At 43.4% G+C, this 17,536-nt stretch overlaps 1 protein-coding gene across 2 annotated transcripts; it reads right to left on the reverse strand.

Moving 5' to 3' along the window:
- Window positions 1-242: 242 nt before the first annotated feature.
- LOC146348909 (androgen-induced gene 1 protein-like) lies at window positions 243-17,493 on the reverse strand. 2 transcript variants are annotated; one of them, XM_084854297.1, is made up of 6 exons: window positions 17,309-17,493; window positions 6,902-7,045; window positions 5,013-5,114; window positions 3,195-3,310; window positions 1,865-2,016; window positions 243-1,197 (listed from the first exon to the last, which is right to left on the reverse strand). In XM_084854297.1, exons 1-6 carry the CDS (start codon window positions 17,474-17,476, stop codon window positions 1,172-1,174), a joined length of 708 nt encoding a protein of 235 aa, XP_084710423.1. In that variant the 5' UTR covers window positions 17,477-17,493; the 3' UTR covers window positions 243-1,171. The 2 variants fall into 2 exon arrangements, with proteins under 2 accessions (XP_084710423.1, XP_084710424.1); XM_084854298.1 differs by lacking the exon at window positions 3,195-3,310 and having other exon boundaries at window positions 17,309-17,483.
- Window positions 17,494-17,536: the final 43 nt, after the last annotated feature.

The following is a 17,536-nucleotide window of genomic DNA, read 5'->3' on the forward strand; positions in this document are numbered from 1 at the left end:
AATGCCAGTGTTTGCTGAAGCTTGAGATTTTAAAATCTCACTCTTGATCAGTTCTGAGGGAAAGGATACACAGCCTTCATCAAGAAGACAATGGATTACTCAGTAGGATCTTGTAACAAATCACCTTCCTGACAGAAGCTAGTACAAACTGTAATTATTGAAACAGAGGGAAATTATAGATTCCTGAGTGACTACCATTGATTCAAGCGTGGGGACATTTAGGACTGTAGCCTGTGTTTATTGACAAATATTTGTAGTTTATTTGTAGTCTACTTGCCCACAGACTCGGGTAGAGGAACAGTACATTTTAAAATACAACATATTTAAAAGCCCCAATCCCCTCCTTTAACCCTGCTCACTAAATGACAGAGCCATATTTGTTTTAACCTTTTAACCAAAAGTCATCCCAAATGAAATGGTTATGCATTGCTTTCTGAAAATGTTCAGGTATGGTCTTTAACGAACTTCCAGGGGAAAATAATTTAACAACTGTAAAGTAGCCAATGATATGCCTCTAAGTGTTGTTATTGCTCAGGCCTGATGTACAGATTGCAAAGTCAAGCAGCACGGGCTCTACCCAGTTAGAACTTTTTAGACCAAAACCTCTACCTTGGCTTATGTAGAGCTGTAGAAGCTAGTATAGACACTGGAGCATTAAAGTGATATGCTGTTAGTGGCCCATTCCTGCCAGCAGGGGAGACGCTATGTTTTACCCCAAAATGCATGGTGGTATACCATTGGTGGTATTTGGTTTTTGAGCATTTTCAAGTTTTACATTAAAAATGGGAAGAAGCATAAATACATTTAAAATACTTCACACTTTCACAATATTATTTGATATACCCTTATTCCAACAAACTTGGCATTTTGTTGAGTGCATGATTAACCCACATGTGCACACAATCATTTATAAACACACATACATGCGCATACTCATACACACATGCAGAATTTTCCTATACACAATAGTAGTAATTTTGTTAGAAGTGTTATTCTGGTTTTCTACCATTTCTCTCTTTCTACTTTTACTCTGAACTGTGATATTAAGAAAATGCTATTTTTCATGTAAAGAACCAGTTGTAATGAATGCTTTTATCTTGATTGAAGTTCTACTACGTTCCATAAATGAGCTTGCACTTTTAATGACCTTATGCCTTTTCCAGGCTCCTTTCTATGTACACTTCTTTCTACGTTTTGCTGGAGGAGGAAAAAGAATATAATGATTTTTAGAATATTTGGGTATTTGGCACAACACAGCAACATCAAAAAACAAAAATAAAGTATGTATGCATACATGCACAGCCCTCCCACATGAAGCTCTATACACACAAAGGGGATTCCCATATGTGTTCTACTGAGCTCTCCCCTACCTCCAGCCCTCAGCTGGGTGTGCTAATGTTGTGTAAGGAGCACTGCAGCATGCTCAACTATTCATGATAATGTGGGGTCCCATGTCACCTCACATACAGTCACCTAGTGACGTGAACCTCTCCAAGGCCCCAGTGCGTAGCATATTTAGGATGACTGTCAAAGTGGCTTGTATGCCAGAGGGAGAGAAGGCTGCTAGATAACTATGTATGGTTTGGGAGGGCCTCATGATATGGTCAGGCTGTTACATGTGTCCAGATCAGTGGCAGCACATTTGCCTGAGAACCTTTTGGTGGGGAGGAGGGCTCAGCAGAACACCTGTAGGAAACCCCTCAGTGCAGAGGTGAACCAAGGAAGGAAAATACTGTATCCATCATTATTACTAGTTAGAAGTTCTTTCTTGAGGAAACAGCGTCTTATCTGGTCACTAATGCCTTGAATATTGGAAAAGTCCAGCCAGGACACTGAAAATACAAAAAAGGTCTGGTTTACTTACCCCACAACCATTTTGTTAGTTGCTCCCCAACGAAGTAGAAGGTTACCATTATACAAAATGCAATGGAGATAAATACTACCTTTCCACTTGGACCAAGGACTCCTAAAATGGGATATGCCCAAATCCCAGATGCATAGTACACCCATATTATCCTATAAACAAAGGAAGGCAAACATCATTATGAGATATAAGAAGCCATAAATTATAAACAATGTTAGCTGATTGCATTTATTCTGAAGTCACGTGGAAATACTACTCTAGGTTTGCTGGTAACTACAAGTAGAAAACTGTAAGTGTTAGATGAAGTGGATTTCATTAAAAACACACGATGCAATCCACAGAGTTAAGCGCTTGAAAGCGTCACTGATGTAAATCAATGGGACATAAAAGTGGCTGGATCACGGGACCATGTTTATAGTAATTAAAGAAGTGATATTTGAACAATGTGCATTATTTGTATAATATTTACTTGCAATCTTTAATTTAACATCTTAGATGAATTATAGTAACTTAGCTCAAAGAAGCCACTGCAAACATGCTTCCATGTGAAGAAAAGGGCAACCAAAATGATCAAGGGACTGGAGCAAGTCCCCTATGAGGAAAGGCTACAATATCTGGGGCTGGTTAGCTTAGAAGAAAAGCAAGTAAGGGCAGGCAAGATAAAAGTGTATGAAATTATGCATGGTATGGAGAAAGTTGGCAGGGAGAAATTTCTCCCTCTAATATAATAGCAGAGCCTTGGGTCATCCAATGAAGCTAAATGGTAGGAGATTCAGGACAGATAAAAGGAACTACTTCTTCATGTAGCTCATAGCTAAACTGCACAATTCACTACCACAAGATTTAATTTTTGTGAACCGCCCAGAGAGCTTCGGCTATTGGGCGGTATAGAAATGAAATAAAAATAAATAAATAGTGATGGCCACCAACTTGGATGGCTTTAAAAGGGGATTGGACAAGTTCATGGAAGACTATCAAAGGCTACTAATCATAACTATACATTACCCTCCAGTATCAAAGGCAGTATGCCTCTGTATGCTAATTGCTGGGTAACACAAGTGGAAGGGTGCTGTTGTACCCCTGTCGTACTTGTGGGCTTCCCATGGGCATTTGGTTGGCCACTGTAGGAACAGAATGGTGGACTAGATAGGTCTTTTGTCTGATCTAGCATAGCTCTTCTTATAGTTCTTAATACATACACATATGCTTTCTCTGCTTTTTTAAAATAATATATTTTAGCTAATATAAAAGGAAGAATTATATCCAAGCAAATTGAGTACAAATGTTTGGTATTCCACAAATATTTCTGGAAAAAAGACTGAATACCTACCCTGAGATGTATATTACTGCGAAAAAGGAAAGACCCAAAACTCCTTTCATCCTATGAGGATACTTATGTGTACATATAACCAGCTCTATGAAAAGCAGTGGCAGGATGGTAGTATGCTAAAAATCAAAACCACACACAAGTGTCAGAGCCAGAAAACATATGGGGAATGAAAACACAGTTAGTTTCATTGTTTGTTATACTAGTTTCAGTGGCTGTATAATAATGCACCTTTTCTACTCCTGTTCCATGTTTGTCTCCAGGAAAATATTTTTATGGGCTAGCTGAAAAGGAAGAAAATCCTTTGTGAATTTGAATCTTTCCCCAATGCTTACACTTACGTATCTGTGAAGTTATAATGTTATTTTACAAAGACACTGCATACATGAATTGGAAGTGCTATAATAAATATATTGTATGCTGTGAAATCCCTAAAACAACACATTTTGAGCATGATTCTAAATATTTAGGATGCATTCCGATCCCCATATTAAGCTGGCTTAAGGTGGGGGGCTATAGGAAATGGCAGAAGGCCGACTATACTGGTAGGACTTGAAACACACCTCCACAGATATGCTGATGCAACTCCATGCTGGCATATCTGCACTACTTGAAAAACTCCACCTGAGTAGTAACCCAAACAGGGCAGAGACATGGGCTGGGCTGGGCTGGGCTGGGCTGGGCTGGGCTGGGCTGGGCTGGGCAGGGCAGGGCAGGGCAGGGCAGGGCAGGAGTGGTCTTAAGTTAATTCTCTACCCCCTCAGAACTCAGCCATATCCCCAATGACAGTGTAACTGTGCTGACTGCAGAGGTGATGTAAGTTAAATGTCACCCATTGAACTTAATGAAGGACAAAAACACTGTCCCTATACCTCTTTCTGCCCCAACCACATTGCCATGAGAGATTATCTGATTCAGACTAATTCTACATCCAATCACAGCACACCATCACTGGTATATAAACCCCAGACAGGGAGACTATAACTTGCATTTCAGGACATAGGACTGTATTACTTTGGCTCCATGATATGCAGACTTAGCGCGCACATAGATGCACAAAAAGAAAGATGACATTTTCAGTAAGGGCAGTTGAACTCCTGTGTGCAGATCATTCAGGACTCCCTGTAGCTGGATTATTGCTGTGTACATCACAGTAGCCCCTGCAGCAGTGTCAGAGCAAGCAGGTTGTGTGCTGGGTGGGACGGGAGACATCATGGAGGCATCCTGTGTTGCTCTGGTGGGTCGGCTCTTTCCAAGGCTGGTTGAGATGAGGATTTTGCTGCTTTCCAGTCTGTGACTGGTGACTGTTCGCTGTGTTGCACAGGATGCTGGTGTAGTGCTGTTGTAGTGCTGTGTTTTTCAGAGCAGTGTATTTCCCCATGCCCCTCCTATTCTGTGCCGGCTGAGCATAGGACATTAACTAAATTGTGCCAACATTGCAGCAGTGGAAATGGTCCCCTTGGGTACATGCAGTGTAAGATCGCTTGGCCTGTATAACAGCTGTCAAACAAGCCAGATCAAACTGTGGTTTATGATCCTGGCTTATTAGAGTTAAAACTAATGAGAGTTCCCCAAGCTCAGACATAATAGGGAACGCTATTTAGTTTAAAATTGCTGGCATGCACCACAGGAGGAAAGGGGAAGCACGTGAGCCTGATACTTGTCAGGGTTTATGCATGTAATGCTAAACAACACTTTAGTGTTATGTTTCAACGGGCCCCTAGACCAAATTTGCAGAATACCTATTTTTTATGATCAGATAAACAATGAATGAACAAACTGCACATATCAAAAGAAATATTCTGAGATTCAAACACTTACCATAGAATGATTAAGCCAACTTGGATTAATATCATCCAGCTCTTTAGGGTACACTAGCTCTCTGTCATACGCATACAGGCCCCAGAAAGCAACAGCTACAAACTGTAGATAAAAACATCTGAATGTTAATGATGAGAATCTCACAAAAATGATGACTATGGGCATTTTAACATTTTTCAGTATCAATATATTTCTGTTAATCTTTTCCCTTCTTTCTTACAAACAGCCCATTTAGTACTTGCAAGTAGAGGATATTGTTTTCTTTATTTCTCCTGATAAATGAAAAAAAACTTTATAACAAATCTTTTATTCAGGATCAAGTAACACCAGGTACTATACAACTATATATTAAACCTTTCAGTTTGAAAGGCCAAACTAGACACAATATTAATTGAGTGAATGAAATTAATTAATGTGCATTTTTTATGTACATAGCAGCTGCAGGGAAGTCTGAGTAGCCTTGGGACTCTGGGGGATGAGGAACTTTAACTCTCTTTCTCCCTGTCACGGTTCCAACAAAAATTGCCCCCTAAAGCTGCTATTTGCATTTCAAGGGACGCTTCGAGAGGTGCCAAGGCTTTCCTTGAAATACAAATAGCAGCTTTGGAGGGGCAATTTTTGTCAGAACCATGGCAGGAAGAGAAAGTGTTGAACTTCCCTATCCCCCATGGTTTCTCTGCTGCTATTTAGATAACAGTAAATATTATGTAAATATTAACAGTAATTAATGTCAAATTTAGCTTAGCTCTTAGGAGTTTTCATAAGGGAAAGCCTTGTGTTCTACTCAGGTAGCATCTGTGAATGCTTATAATGTTACTCTCCTCCCAGAAAGAGCACTCGGCTCCAACTGAAGGTTGCCGTGGAAAGTTGTAAGCGGAAAGAATGCTCTGGCCCCATCCATTGGCCAAAGGAATAAGAGCCAACACTTGCTATTCAGGCAAGAACACCGGCAAGGGAAGATGAGCCTTGCCTGAAGTGCATTTAAATACCTACTTATAGCTCATCACCTTGTTTCGGCCTTAAAAAACTGACCTCCCTCTCCTTCCTTTCCCCTCCACTTTCCTTCCCTTGTATCTTGTCATAGTTTGTAAGCCTGATGGCAGGGCCTGTCTTTTTTTTTATTGCTGTGAGCTCTTTGGGAGACAACTGTATGAAAAGTAGGATAAAAATACAGCAAATAAATAAATGTGGGACATCCATATCCAATGGTCATCGTCTGAACATTTTTTTAATCAGTTACATCTGCACAAAGGACCATCCTTCCTCCTCAATGAGCAACCAGACTGGCAGAGAGAGAAAGCTTTTACTTGAAATGATCTTGAAGTTACTTGCTTCAGTTTCTCTTTTCTGCGGAATCTGGTTTGTTGCTGGAGCAGAAAAATGTGGTTTCCAAGAAGTGCCTTTATGTGTTGCTATGTGGATGGATTCCAAAGTTAATTTGCCTTAGTTTCCTTTTTCTGTGAAATGACTTATTGGATTGTCTACTGACCCCTTGGCTCTGCCTACTGATAGCTGCCCTGTTCTCCACCCCACGTGCCCCAATGGGCACCAGCTGTTAAAGAGGCCCTGTTAAAGACCTGGATTGAAGGGACAAAGCAAATGTTAATTAGAAGGGAGTTCCAAAAACTGTGGGGCCACCACTGAGAAGGCCCAGTTGCTTGTACCCGCCAACCTAACTGATTGTACTGGCAGGCATACAAGCAGGAACTCTGGCATAGAACTTGGGTTATGGGCTGGTCATCTGGCTGAAGGTCCTTAAGATAACCTGGTCCCAAAGCGAAGGAACACCATCTAAAATATCTTATCCCATTTTGCCAGTTTCATTTGGACACATCAAACTATCTATGGAAGTAATTATTTGAATGATGATGGATATAGTAATTACTTACTAAGCCAATGGGGAAAACATACGCAGAGAAGATAAAATCTCTGATAGGCACCAGTACACAGGACACACACTTCTCTTTGGAAGGGATGCACAGAGCTACGACATCATTTAGGACACACAGTGCATAAAGTATTGTCTGTAGAACCTATGGAATTACAAAAAGAAGTTATTTAATTACATAATCTGGAGTACAAATACACATTCCTTTTCTTGTATTAACTTCCTAACAAAGAAAAGGATCTGAAACTTCATATAACTGGTTGGTTCTGATCTGGATATGTTTTCACAGACTCTGTCAGTCTTTATATTTCTTTAGTAACATGGTATTATCTTAATATAAATTTTAACTAAAGTGTAACTGGGGCATTTGAGACATAAGTGTAGACCAGCCTTTCCCAACCTGGTGGACTACACATCTGGAGGACAACACCTCTGGAGGGCAGCAGCTTGGAGAAGGCTGGCATATACTCTGAAAGTGCGAGGTGTAAGTGACTTCCTGGATCAAATCTGACTTCAGCCATGAACTCACTAGCCCTGCACACCACATCCTTTCCGAAATCAGATACCCAGTGTCAGCCCCTCAGCCCCTTGCATCCCCCTGGGGAGCCTGAGCCGCATCCCTTCCCAAATCACCTACCTATTGCCCCCTCCAATGACCCATTGACTATTGTCTTTGCTCCTAGATAGAAAATCTCCCATTGACTAGTGTCCTCTCCTCTTAATAATTGTGCTGCTCTATTTTACTGCTCCTTAATTTTTAATGTAGTTGGAAGTGTTTTTAATGCTGTGTTTTAATGTTGTGTTTTAATATCATGAACCACTGAGAGATTTTATGATATTCAGCGGTATATTAGTGCCACAAATAAAGAAGAAAATCTCCACTCCCAGGGGGCTCAGTTGACTTACATTCCCGCTCACTGGGAGTTAGTGCAGACCAGGAATTCAGCCACAGCCTCCCTTGCTTTTCAAACAAGGCCCTCTAATCAGATTGGCTGCAGCAGCAGTTGGGACAAGCTAGCTAGAGCAATATAAGGAGGCAGGCTTTGTAGACAGTGCTGGGGTAGAGTCAGTAGTTGTGGTCCATGTTGGTACCAGTAATGTAGGGAAATGTAGTCATGTGGTCCTGGAAGTCAAATTTAGCTTGCTAGGTAGAAGGCTGAAATCCAGGACCATCAAGGTGGCTTTCGCTGAAATGTTACCCGTTCCACACGCAGGGCCAGCTTAAAGGCAGAGCTGAGGAACCTCAATGCGTGGATGGAGCAGTGGTGTAGGGAGCAAGAGTTTGGATTTGTTAGGCACTGGGGAACATTTTGAGACAAGCCTGGCCTGTACAAGAGGGACGAGCTCCACTTGAACCAAAATGGAACCTAGACTGCTGGCGCTAAACATAAAAAAGGGCATAACAGCTTTTAAACTGAACCCTGGGGGAAAGCTGACGGCACCTGGCAAGCATCCGGTTCAGGTTGAATCATCCCTAGGGGATGAAGATGAAAATGTTTCCCAACTACCCAAACTTAGAAGGGGAAGAAATATGCCATGAGCATATGGTGAAACAAGATAGCCAGTCAAAGAGGCCTAAGTGCCATAGCAGAAGATGCACACGCCAGAGTGATCTGGGGAGGGACATCATGCATAGTTGCTGCTAGGCAAATGCTAGAAGCCTCTGAGCCAAAATGGGAAAGTTGGAGTGCCTGGTTTTAAAGGAGAATCTAGATACAGTGGGCATTATGGAAAGCTGGTGGAAAGGAGACAGCCAGTGGGATATGGTCATCTCTGAATATAAACTCTACAGGAAGGACAGGGAAGGGTGTACTGGAGGAGCTGTTGCTCTATACATCAAAGAGGGCATAGTGTCGAGCAGACTAGAGCACCTAAAAGGGGCAGACTCTTCCACAGAAGCACTGTGAGTGACAATACCAGGCTCCAAAACTAATTTAATACTAAGAACATGCTATTGTCCCCCTGACCAGAAGGCTCTGGGTGACCTTGAGATGGAAAATGAAATCAGGGAGGCCTCCAAAGGAGGAAGTGTTGTAATAATGGGTGACTTCAATTACCCCCACATTGACTAGATAAATGCATGTTCCAGTGATGACAGAGGTTAAATTTCTTGATTCCTTAAATGACTGTACCCTAGAACAGTTGGTCATGGAACCGACCAGAGCGGAGGCGATCCTGGATTTAATTCTAAATGGTGTCACCTGGGACCTAGTATGAGATGTAAGTGTTGTTAAACCAATTGGAAACAGCGACCACAGTACTATCAGAATTAATATATATATTTAAGTGGAAAATTGCCCAGGAAGTCCAACAGAGTCACATTTGACTTCAAAAGAGGAAACTTCTCTAAAATGAGGAAACTGCTGAAAAGGAAGTTAAAAGGGGGAGTCAAGAGGGTTAAATCCCTTCAGAATGCTTGGAGGCTACTCAAAATCACAATAACAGAAGCTCAGCTAAAATGTATACCACAGGTTAGGAAATGTAGTACCAAATCACCAACATGGTTAACAAGCAGTGTCAAGGAAAAGAAAGCTTCCTTCAGAAAATGGAAGCCTTGCCCAAATAAGGAAAACAAAAGGGAGCACAAACTTGCACAAAGGAGATGCAAGCAGACAATAAAGAGATGCAAAAAAGCATTTTGAGGAGCATTTCGCTAACAACATCAAAGGCCAACAATAAAAAATTATTTAAATATATCAGAAGCAGGAAACCAGCTAGGGAGGCAGTTGGACTGTTGGATGACAATGGAGTTAAAGGAGTACTAAAGGAAGATAAGGAGATTGTGGAGAAGCTGAACGTGGAGAAGCTGAATGAATTCTTTTCATCTGTCTTCACTGCAGAAGGATATAGGACAGATACCTGTGCCTGAACGTCTGAGGAACTGAGGCAAATAGTGGTGACAAAAGATTAAGTTCTCAATCTTATTGACAAATTGTTAGCTAATAAGATGGTATCCACCCTAGAGTTCTTAAAGAACTAAAATATGACATTGCTCATCTTCTAACCAAAATATGCAACATGTCCCTAAGATCAGCCTCTGTGCAAGAGGACTGGAGAACGGCCAATGTAACACCAATCTTTAAAAAAGGATCCATAGGGGATCTGGTTAATTACAGGCCAGTTGGCTTAATGTCTGTTCTGGGTAAATTTGTTGAAAGCATTATTAAAGATAAAATTAGTGAGCATATAGAAAGGCATGCCCTGCTGAAAAAGAATCAACATGGTTTCCACAAGGTAAGTCCTGTCTCACTAACCTTTTAGAGTTCTTTGAGAGTGTCAGTAAACAAGTGGACAGGGGTGAACTGGTGGACATTGTCAAAAGCCTTCTGGAAGTCCACGTAAACAAAGTCTCTCACCAAAGACTCCTGAGCAAACATAGCAGTCATGGAATAAGAGGAAAGGTCCTCTTATGGATCAGTAACTGGTTAAAGAACAGAAAGAGAGTAGGAATAAATGGTAAATTCTTCCAATGGAGGGGTGTAAACAGTGGAGTTCCACAGGGATCTGTATTGGGACCAATGTTTTTTAACTTATTCATAAACCATCTGGAATTAGGAGTGAGCAGTGAAGTGGCCAAGTTTGCTGACGACACCAAATTATTTAGAGTGGTTAAAACAAAACGAGATTGCGAGGAGCTCCAAAAGGATCTCTCCAAACTGGGAGAATGGGCATCCAAATGGCAAATGCAGTTCAGTGTGAGCAAGTATAAAGTGATGCACAATGGGGCAAAAAATCCCAACTTCAAGTAGAAGCTGATGGGATGTGAGGTAGTGGTGACTGACCAAGAAAGAGATCCTGAGGTTGTGGTGGACAGCTTGATGAAAATGTCAACTCAGTGTGCAGCTGCTGTAAAAAACGCACATTCCATGTTAGGTATAATCAGAAAAGGAATTGAAAATAAAACTGCCAGATCATACTGCCTTTCTACAAATCTATGGTGCATCCACACCTAGAATACTGTATACAGTTCTAGTCACCGCACCTAACATCTACATGAAAACACCGGGGGAGGTTATCCGGAGGTGTGGACTGAGGTTCCATCAATAAGCGGATGACACCCAGCTCTACCTCTCTTTTTCATCAAACCCAGGTGAAGCAGTGAGTGTTCTGAATCAGTGCCTGGGCACGGTAATGGACCGGATGAGGGCCAAAAAACAAACTCAACCCAGACAAGACGGAGGTACTGTTAGTGGGTGGTTTGTCTCCCCGGCTAGTTGATATTCAACCTGTTCTGGAGGGGGTTTTGTTGTTGTTGTTGTTCAGTCGTGTCCGACTCTTTGTGACCCCATGGACCATAGCACGCCAGGCCTTCATGTCCTGCACTCTCTCGCGGAGTGTGCTCAAGGTCATATTCATTGCATCGGTGATACTATCTAGCCATCTCATCCTCTGCCGTCCCCTTCTCCTTTTGCCTTCAGTCTTTCCCAGCATCAGGGTCTTTTCCAGAGAGTTTTCTCTTCGCATTAGGTGGCCAAAATATTTGAGCTTCAGCTTCAGCATCTGTCCTTCCAATGAGCAGTCAGGGTTGATTTCCTTCAGGATTGACTGATTTGACCTCCTTGCAGTCCAGGGGACTCGTAAGAGTCTTCTCCAGCACCACAGTTCGAAAGCATCAATTCTTCGGCGCTCAGCCTTCCTTATAGTCCAGCTCTCACAGCCATACATTACTACTGGGAAAACCATAGCTTTGATTAGACGGACCTTTGTCGGCAAGGTGATGTCTCTGCTTCTTACTATGCTGTCTAGGTTGGTCATAGCTTTCCTCCCAAGGAGTAAGCGTCTTTTAATTCCATGGCTACAGTCTCCATCTGCAGTGATCTTGGAGCCCAGGAAAGTAAAATCTGTCACTGCTTCCATTTCTTCCCCTTCTATATGCCAGGAAGTGATGGGGCCAGATGCCATGATCTTCGTTTTTTTTAATGTTGAGTTTCAAACTAGCTTTTGCACTCTCCTCTTTCACCCTCAACAAGAGGCTCTTGAGATCCTCTTTGCTTTCTGCCATTAGGGTGGTATCGTCTGCATATCGGAGGTTGTTGATAATTCTCCCAGCAATCTTAATTCCGACCTGTGATTCATCCAATCCGGCGTTTCTCATGATGTACTCTGCATATAAGTTAAATAAGCAGGGTGACAATATGCAGCCTTGTCGTACTCCTTTCCCAATTTTGAACCACTTGGTTGTTCCATGTCTGGTTCTCACTGTTGCTTCTTGACCCTCGTACAGGTTTCTCAGGAGACAGATAAGGTGGTCTGGTACTCCCATCACTTTAAGAATTTGCCACAGTTTGTTGTGATCCACACAATCAAAGGCTTTAGCGTAGTCAATGAAGCAGAAATAGACGTTTTTCTGGAATTCTCTTGCTTTCTCCATGATGCAGTGAATGTTGGCGATTTGATCTCTAGTTCCTCTGCCTCTTCGAAACCCCGCTTGTACTTTCGGTAGTTCTCGGTTTGCATACTGCTGAAGCCTAGCTTGTAGGATTTTGAACATCACCTTGCTGCCATGTGAAATGAGCGCAATTGTGCGGTAGTTTGAACACCCTTTGGCGTTGCCCTTCTGGAGGGGGTTGCACTCCCCCAAAGGATCACGTTTGTAGTCTGGGAGTGCTCTTGGATCCAGAACTGTCACTTGAGGCACAGGTGTACTCAGTAGCATGGAGCACTTTTTATCAGCTTAGGCTGGTATACCAACTACGCCCTTATCTGGACAGAGATAGCCTAGCTACAGTTATCCATGCTCTGATAACTTCTCGTCTGGATTACTGCAATGCGTTATACTTGGGGCTGCCTTTGAAAATGGTCCAGAAACTTCAGCTGGTCCAAAATAGGGCAGCAAAATTGTTAACAGGGACTGGCCTGCGAGCTCATATTACGCCAGTACTTTTCCAATTGCATTGGATGCCAGTCCATTTCCGGGCCGGATTCAAAGTGCTGGTATTAACATTCAAAGCATTTAACAGCTTGGGGCCAGGTTATCTGAAGGATCGCCTCCTCCCATATGTGCCTGCCCGGACCTTCAGATCTTCCTCAGCGGCCCTTCTCCGTGAGCCCCTGCCAAAGGAAGTAAGGTGGGTGGCTACTAGGAGGAGGGCTTTTTCTGCTGTGGCACCCCGTCTGTGGAATAAGCTCCCTAGTGAGGTTCGCTTGGCACCTACAATGTATTCTTCCAGGCAAAACCCTTTTTATTTTCCCAAGCATTTTAGCTTTCTAGACTTCTAGCTTTGCTGTTGTAAATCTGTATTTTAAATCCCTGCATTGCTGCTAGGTTTTATACTGGTTTTATTCTGGTTGTATTGTTATACTGTGGTTTTAATGTTTTATATTGTTTTATTGTGTGCTCTTTGGTTTTAATTTTTGTGAACCACCCACAGAGCTCTGGCTATTGGGTGGTATATTTTATTTATTTATATTTAATTTCTAAACCGCCCAATGAAATAAATAAGGATATTGTAGAGTTGGAAAAAGTGCCCAAAAGGTCAACTAAGGGCACAACCCTGCGCATGTTTAGACAGAGAAAAGTCCTACAACTTCCAGCATTCCCCAGACAGCTGGCTGGGGAATGCTGGGAATTGTAGGACTTCTCTCTGTCCAAACATGCATAGAGTTGTACCCAAAAATGATCAAGGGGCTGGCACAACTCCCCTATGAGGAAAGATTACAACATCCAGGACTGCTTAGCTTAGAGAAAAGGTGAGTGAGGGGAGACACGATAGAAGTATACAAAATTATGCATGGTGTGGAGAAAGTAGATAGGGGGACATTTTTCTCCTTCTCTCATAATACAGGAATTCATCAGCTTCATCCCAAGAAGCTGATTGGTGGGACATTGCAGTCAGATACAAGGAAGTATTTCTTCACACAGCGCATAGTGAAACTATGGAATTAATGTCCGCAAGAAGTAGCGATGGCCAGTAATTTGGGTGGCTTTAAGAGGGGTATGGAGAAATTCATCCAGAGTATCAATGGCTACTAGTCCTGATGCCTTTTTGCTACCTCCAGTACCAGAGGCAGTAAGCTTATGTACAGCAGTTGCTGGGGGCTTGGGCAGGAGGGTGCTGTCACACTCATGTCCTGCTTGCGGCTTTCCCGTGGGCAGCTGGTTGGCCACTGTGTGAACAGAATGCTGGACTAGATGGACTCTCGGTCTGATACAGCAGGGCTCTTACGGGGGGTTGTTGTTGTTCAGTCGTGTCTGACTCTTCGTGACCCCATGGACCATTGCACGCCAGGCCTTCCTGTCCTGCGCTCTCTCCCGGAGTGTGCTCAAGTCCATATTCATTGCATCGGTGATGCTATCTAGCCATCTCATCCTCTGCCGTCCCCTTCTCCTTTTGCCTTCAGTCTTTCCCAGCATCAGGGTCTTTTCCAGGGAGTTTTCTCTTTGCATTAGGTGGCCAAAATATTTGAGCTTCAGCTTCAGTATCTGTCCTTCCAATGAGCACTCAGGGTTGATTTCCTTTAGGATTGACTGATTTGACCTCCTTGCAGTCCAGGGGACTCGTAAGAGTCTTCTCCAGCACCACAGTTCGAAAGCATCAATTCTTCGGCGCTCAGCCTTCCTTATAGTCCAGCTCTCACAGCCATACGTTGCTACTGGGAAAACCATAGCTTTGATTAGACGGACCTTTGTCGGCAAGGTGATGTCTCTGCTTCTTACTATGCTGTCTGGGTTTGCCATAGCTTTCCTCCCCAGGAGCAAGCGTCTTTTAATTTCATGGCTACAGTCACCGTCTGCGGTGATCTTGGAGCCCAAGAAAATAAAATCTGTCACTGCTTCCATTTCTTGCCCTTCTATATGCCAGGACGTGATGGGGCCAGATGCCATGATCTTAGTTTTTTGAATGTTGAGTTTCAAACCAGCATTTGCACTCTCCACTTTCACCCTCAACAAGAGGCTCTTGAGATCCTCTTCGCTTTCTGCCATTAGGGTGGTATCGTCTGCATATCTGAGGTTGTTGATAATTCTCCCGGCAATCTTAATTCCGACCTGTGATTCATCCAACCCGGCGTTTCTCATGATGTACTCTGCATATAAGTTAAATAAGCAGGGCGACAATATGCAGCCTTGTCGTACTCCTTTCCCAATTTTGAACCACTTGGTTGTTCCATGTCTGGTTCTTACTGTTGCTTCTTGACCCTCAGACAGGTTTCTCAGGAGACAGGTAAGGTGGTCTAGTACTCCCACCTCTTTAAGAATTTGCAGAGTTCGTTGTGATCCACACAATCAAAGGCTTTAGCGTAGTCAATGAAGCAGAAATAGACGTTTTTCTGGAATTCTCTTGCTTTCTCCATGACCCAGCGAATGTTGGTGATTTGATCTCTAGTTCCTCTGCCTCTTCGAAACCCAGCTTGTACTTCCGGTAGTTCTCGGGTCGCATACTGCTGAAGCCTAGCTTGTAGGATTTTGAGCATAACCTTGCTGGCATGTGAAATGAGTGCAATTGTACAGAAGTTTGAACACTCTTTGGCATTGCCCTTCTTTGGAATTGGAATGTAAACTGACCTTTTCCAGTTTTGTGGCCACTGCTGAGTGTTCCAAATTTGTTGGCATATTGAGTGCAGCACTTTAACAGCATCATCTTTTAGGATCTTAAATAGCTCAGGTGGAATACTGTCCTGTCTGCTAGCTTTGTTGTTAGTAATGCTTCCTAAGGCCCACTTGACTTCACTGTCTAGGATGTCTGGCTCAAGTTCAGTGACCGCATTATCATGGCTATCAGGAACATTAAGATCTTTTCTGTATAGTTCTTCTGTGTATTCTTTCCACCTCTTCTTAATCTCATCTGCTTCTGTTAGGTCCCTGCCTTCTTTGTCCTTTATCATGCCCGCCTTTGCACAAAACGTTCCCTTGAGATCTCCGATTTTCTTGAAGAGATCTCTAGTCTTTCCCATTCTATTGTTTTCTTCGATGTCTTTGCATTGTTCATTTAAGAAGGCCTTCGATTTCTTTGCATTGTTCATTTAAGAAGGAATAGTTACTCAGGCACTCTATCAGGTCTAATCCCTTAAATCTATTCGTCACCTCCACTGTATATTCATAACGGATATGATTTAGGTCATACCTGAATGGTTTAGTGGTTTTCCCTGCGTCCTTCAATTTAAGCCAAAATTTTGCGATAAGAAGCTCATGATCTGAGCCACAGTCAGCTCCAGGTCTTGTTTTGACTGACTGTATAGAGCTTCTCCATCTTTGGCTGCAAAATACATAATCAATCTGATTTCGATATTGACCATCTGGTCATGTCCATGTGTAGAGTCGCCTCTTGTGCTGTTGGAAAAGAGTGTTTGCTATGATCAGCGTGTTCTCTTGACAAAACTCTATTAGCCTTTGTCCTGCTTCATTTTGTGCACCAAGGCCATGCTTGCCTGTTATCCTGGTGATTTCTGGACTTCCTACTTTAGCATTCCAATCCTCTATGATGAAGAGGACATCTTTTTTTGGTGTTAGTTCTAGAAGGTGTTGCAGGTCTTCATAGAACCGATCAACCTCAGCTTCTTCGGCCTCAGTGGTTGGGGCATAGACCTGAATTACTGTGATGTTGAATGGTTTGCCTTGGATTCGTACTGAGATCATTCTATCGTTTTTAAGATTGTACCCCAGTACTGCTTTTCCCTCCCTTTTGTTGACTATGAGTGCTACTCCATTTCTTCTAAGGGATTCTTGCCCACAGTAGTAGATATGATGGTCACCTGAATTAAATTCGCCCATGCCTGTCCATTTGAGTTCGCTGATTCCCAAGATGTTGATGTTCAATCTTGCCATCTCATGTTTGACCACCTCCAGCTTACCTTGATTCATTGATCTGACATTCCAGGTTCCTAAACAATATTGTTCTTTACAGCATTGGATTTTCTTTTCACCGCCAGACACATCCACAGCTGAGTGTCCTTTCGGCTTTGGCCCAGCCGCTTCGCTCTTTCTGGCGCTACTTGGAAATACCCTCTGCTCTTCTCCAGTAGCATATTGGACACCTTCCGACCTGAGGGGCTCATCTTCCGGCGTCATCTCTTTTAGCCTTGTGATACGTTCCATGGGGTTTTCTTGGCAAGAATACTGGAGTGGGTTGCCATTTCCTTCTCCAGTGGACCACATTTTGTCAGAACTCTCCGCCATGACCTGTCCGTCTTGGGTGGCCCTGCACGGCATAGCTTATGGCTCCACTGAGTTGCGCGAGCCCCTTCGCCACAACAAGGCAGTGACCCATGAAGGACGCTACTAAAAACGCTTCAAGAAGAGCGCCTCCCCCCCCCATTCTCCCGCTTTTCTGTCTGCGTTCCCATTGACCCCAACTCCTACACGTGCAACGAGGCGGAATCCCCTTTGCGCAGGCGCGCTTCTTTCCCCCTGCCCTGCCCTGCCCCCTCCCCGCTTTCTCGCCTCTCGGCTGTTGCCCTCAGTCGCCGCCACCTGGTTAAGGAAGGTCAGGTGTTTCCAGTGTCCCCCGTAGGTGTTGTCCTGCTCTTTGCGGACCGACTTGGGCAAGCCTAGATTCTGGGTCAGAGCGAACACCGCCCAGAGAAAGCAGAGAACGTGCAGGAGCGCCACGGCGCGCTGACCCCGCAGCGCCAAAGCCATGGTGGTCCGGGAAGCGCCGCTGTGGGGCCACGCGCCGGAGTTGGGCTCCGCGCAGGCGCA

This window comes from Heloderma suspectum, chromosome 4 (assembly GCF_057233095.1).
Source record: "Heloderma suspectum isolate Gila_16-S chromosome 4, 16-S_ref, whole genome shotgun sequence".
Lineage (NCBI taxonomy): Eukaryota > Metazoa > Chordata > Lepidosauria > Squamata > Helodermatidae > Heloderma > Heloderma suspectum.

Excerpts from the sequence above, each read along its gene's own strand:
- LOC146348909 (XM_084854297.1), bottom strand. The coding sequence starts at position 17,476 with ATGGCTTTGGCGCTGCGGGGTCAGCGCGCCGTGGCGCTCCTGCACGTT. Across the intron at positions 7,046-17,308 it reads ACCTGACCTTCCTTAACCAG|GTTCTACAGACAATACTTTA; the intron begins GTGGCGGCGACT and ends GTAATTCCATAG. Across the intron at positions 2,017-3,194 it reads GCAGTAATATACATCTCAGG|GATAATATGGGTGTACTATG; the intron begins GTAGGTATTCAG and ends CTTTGTTTATAG.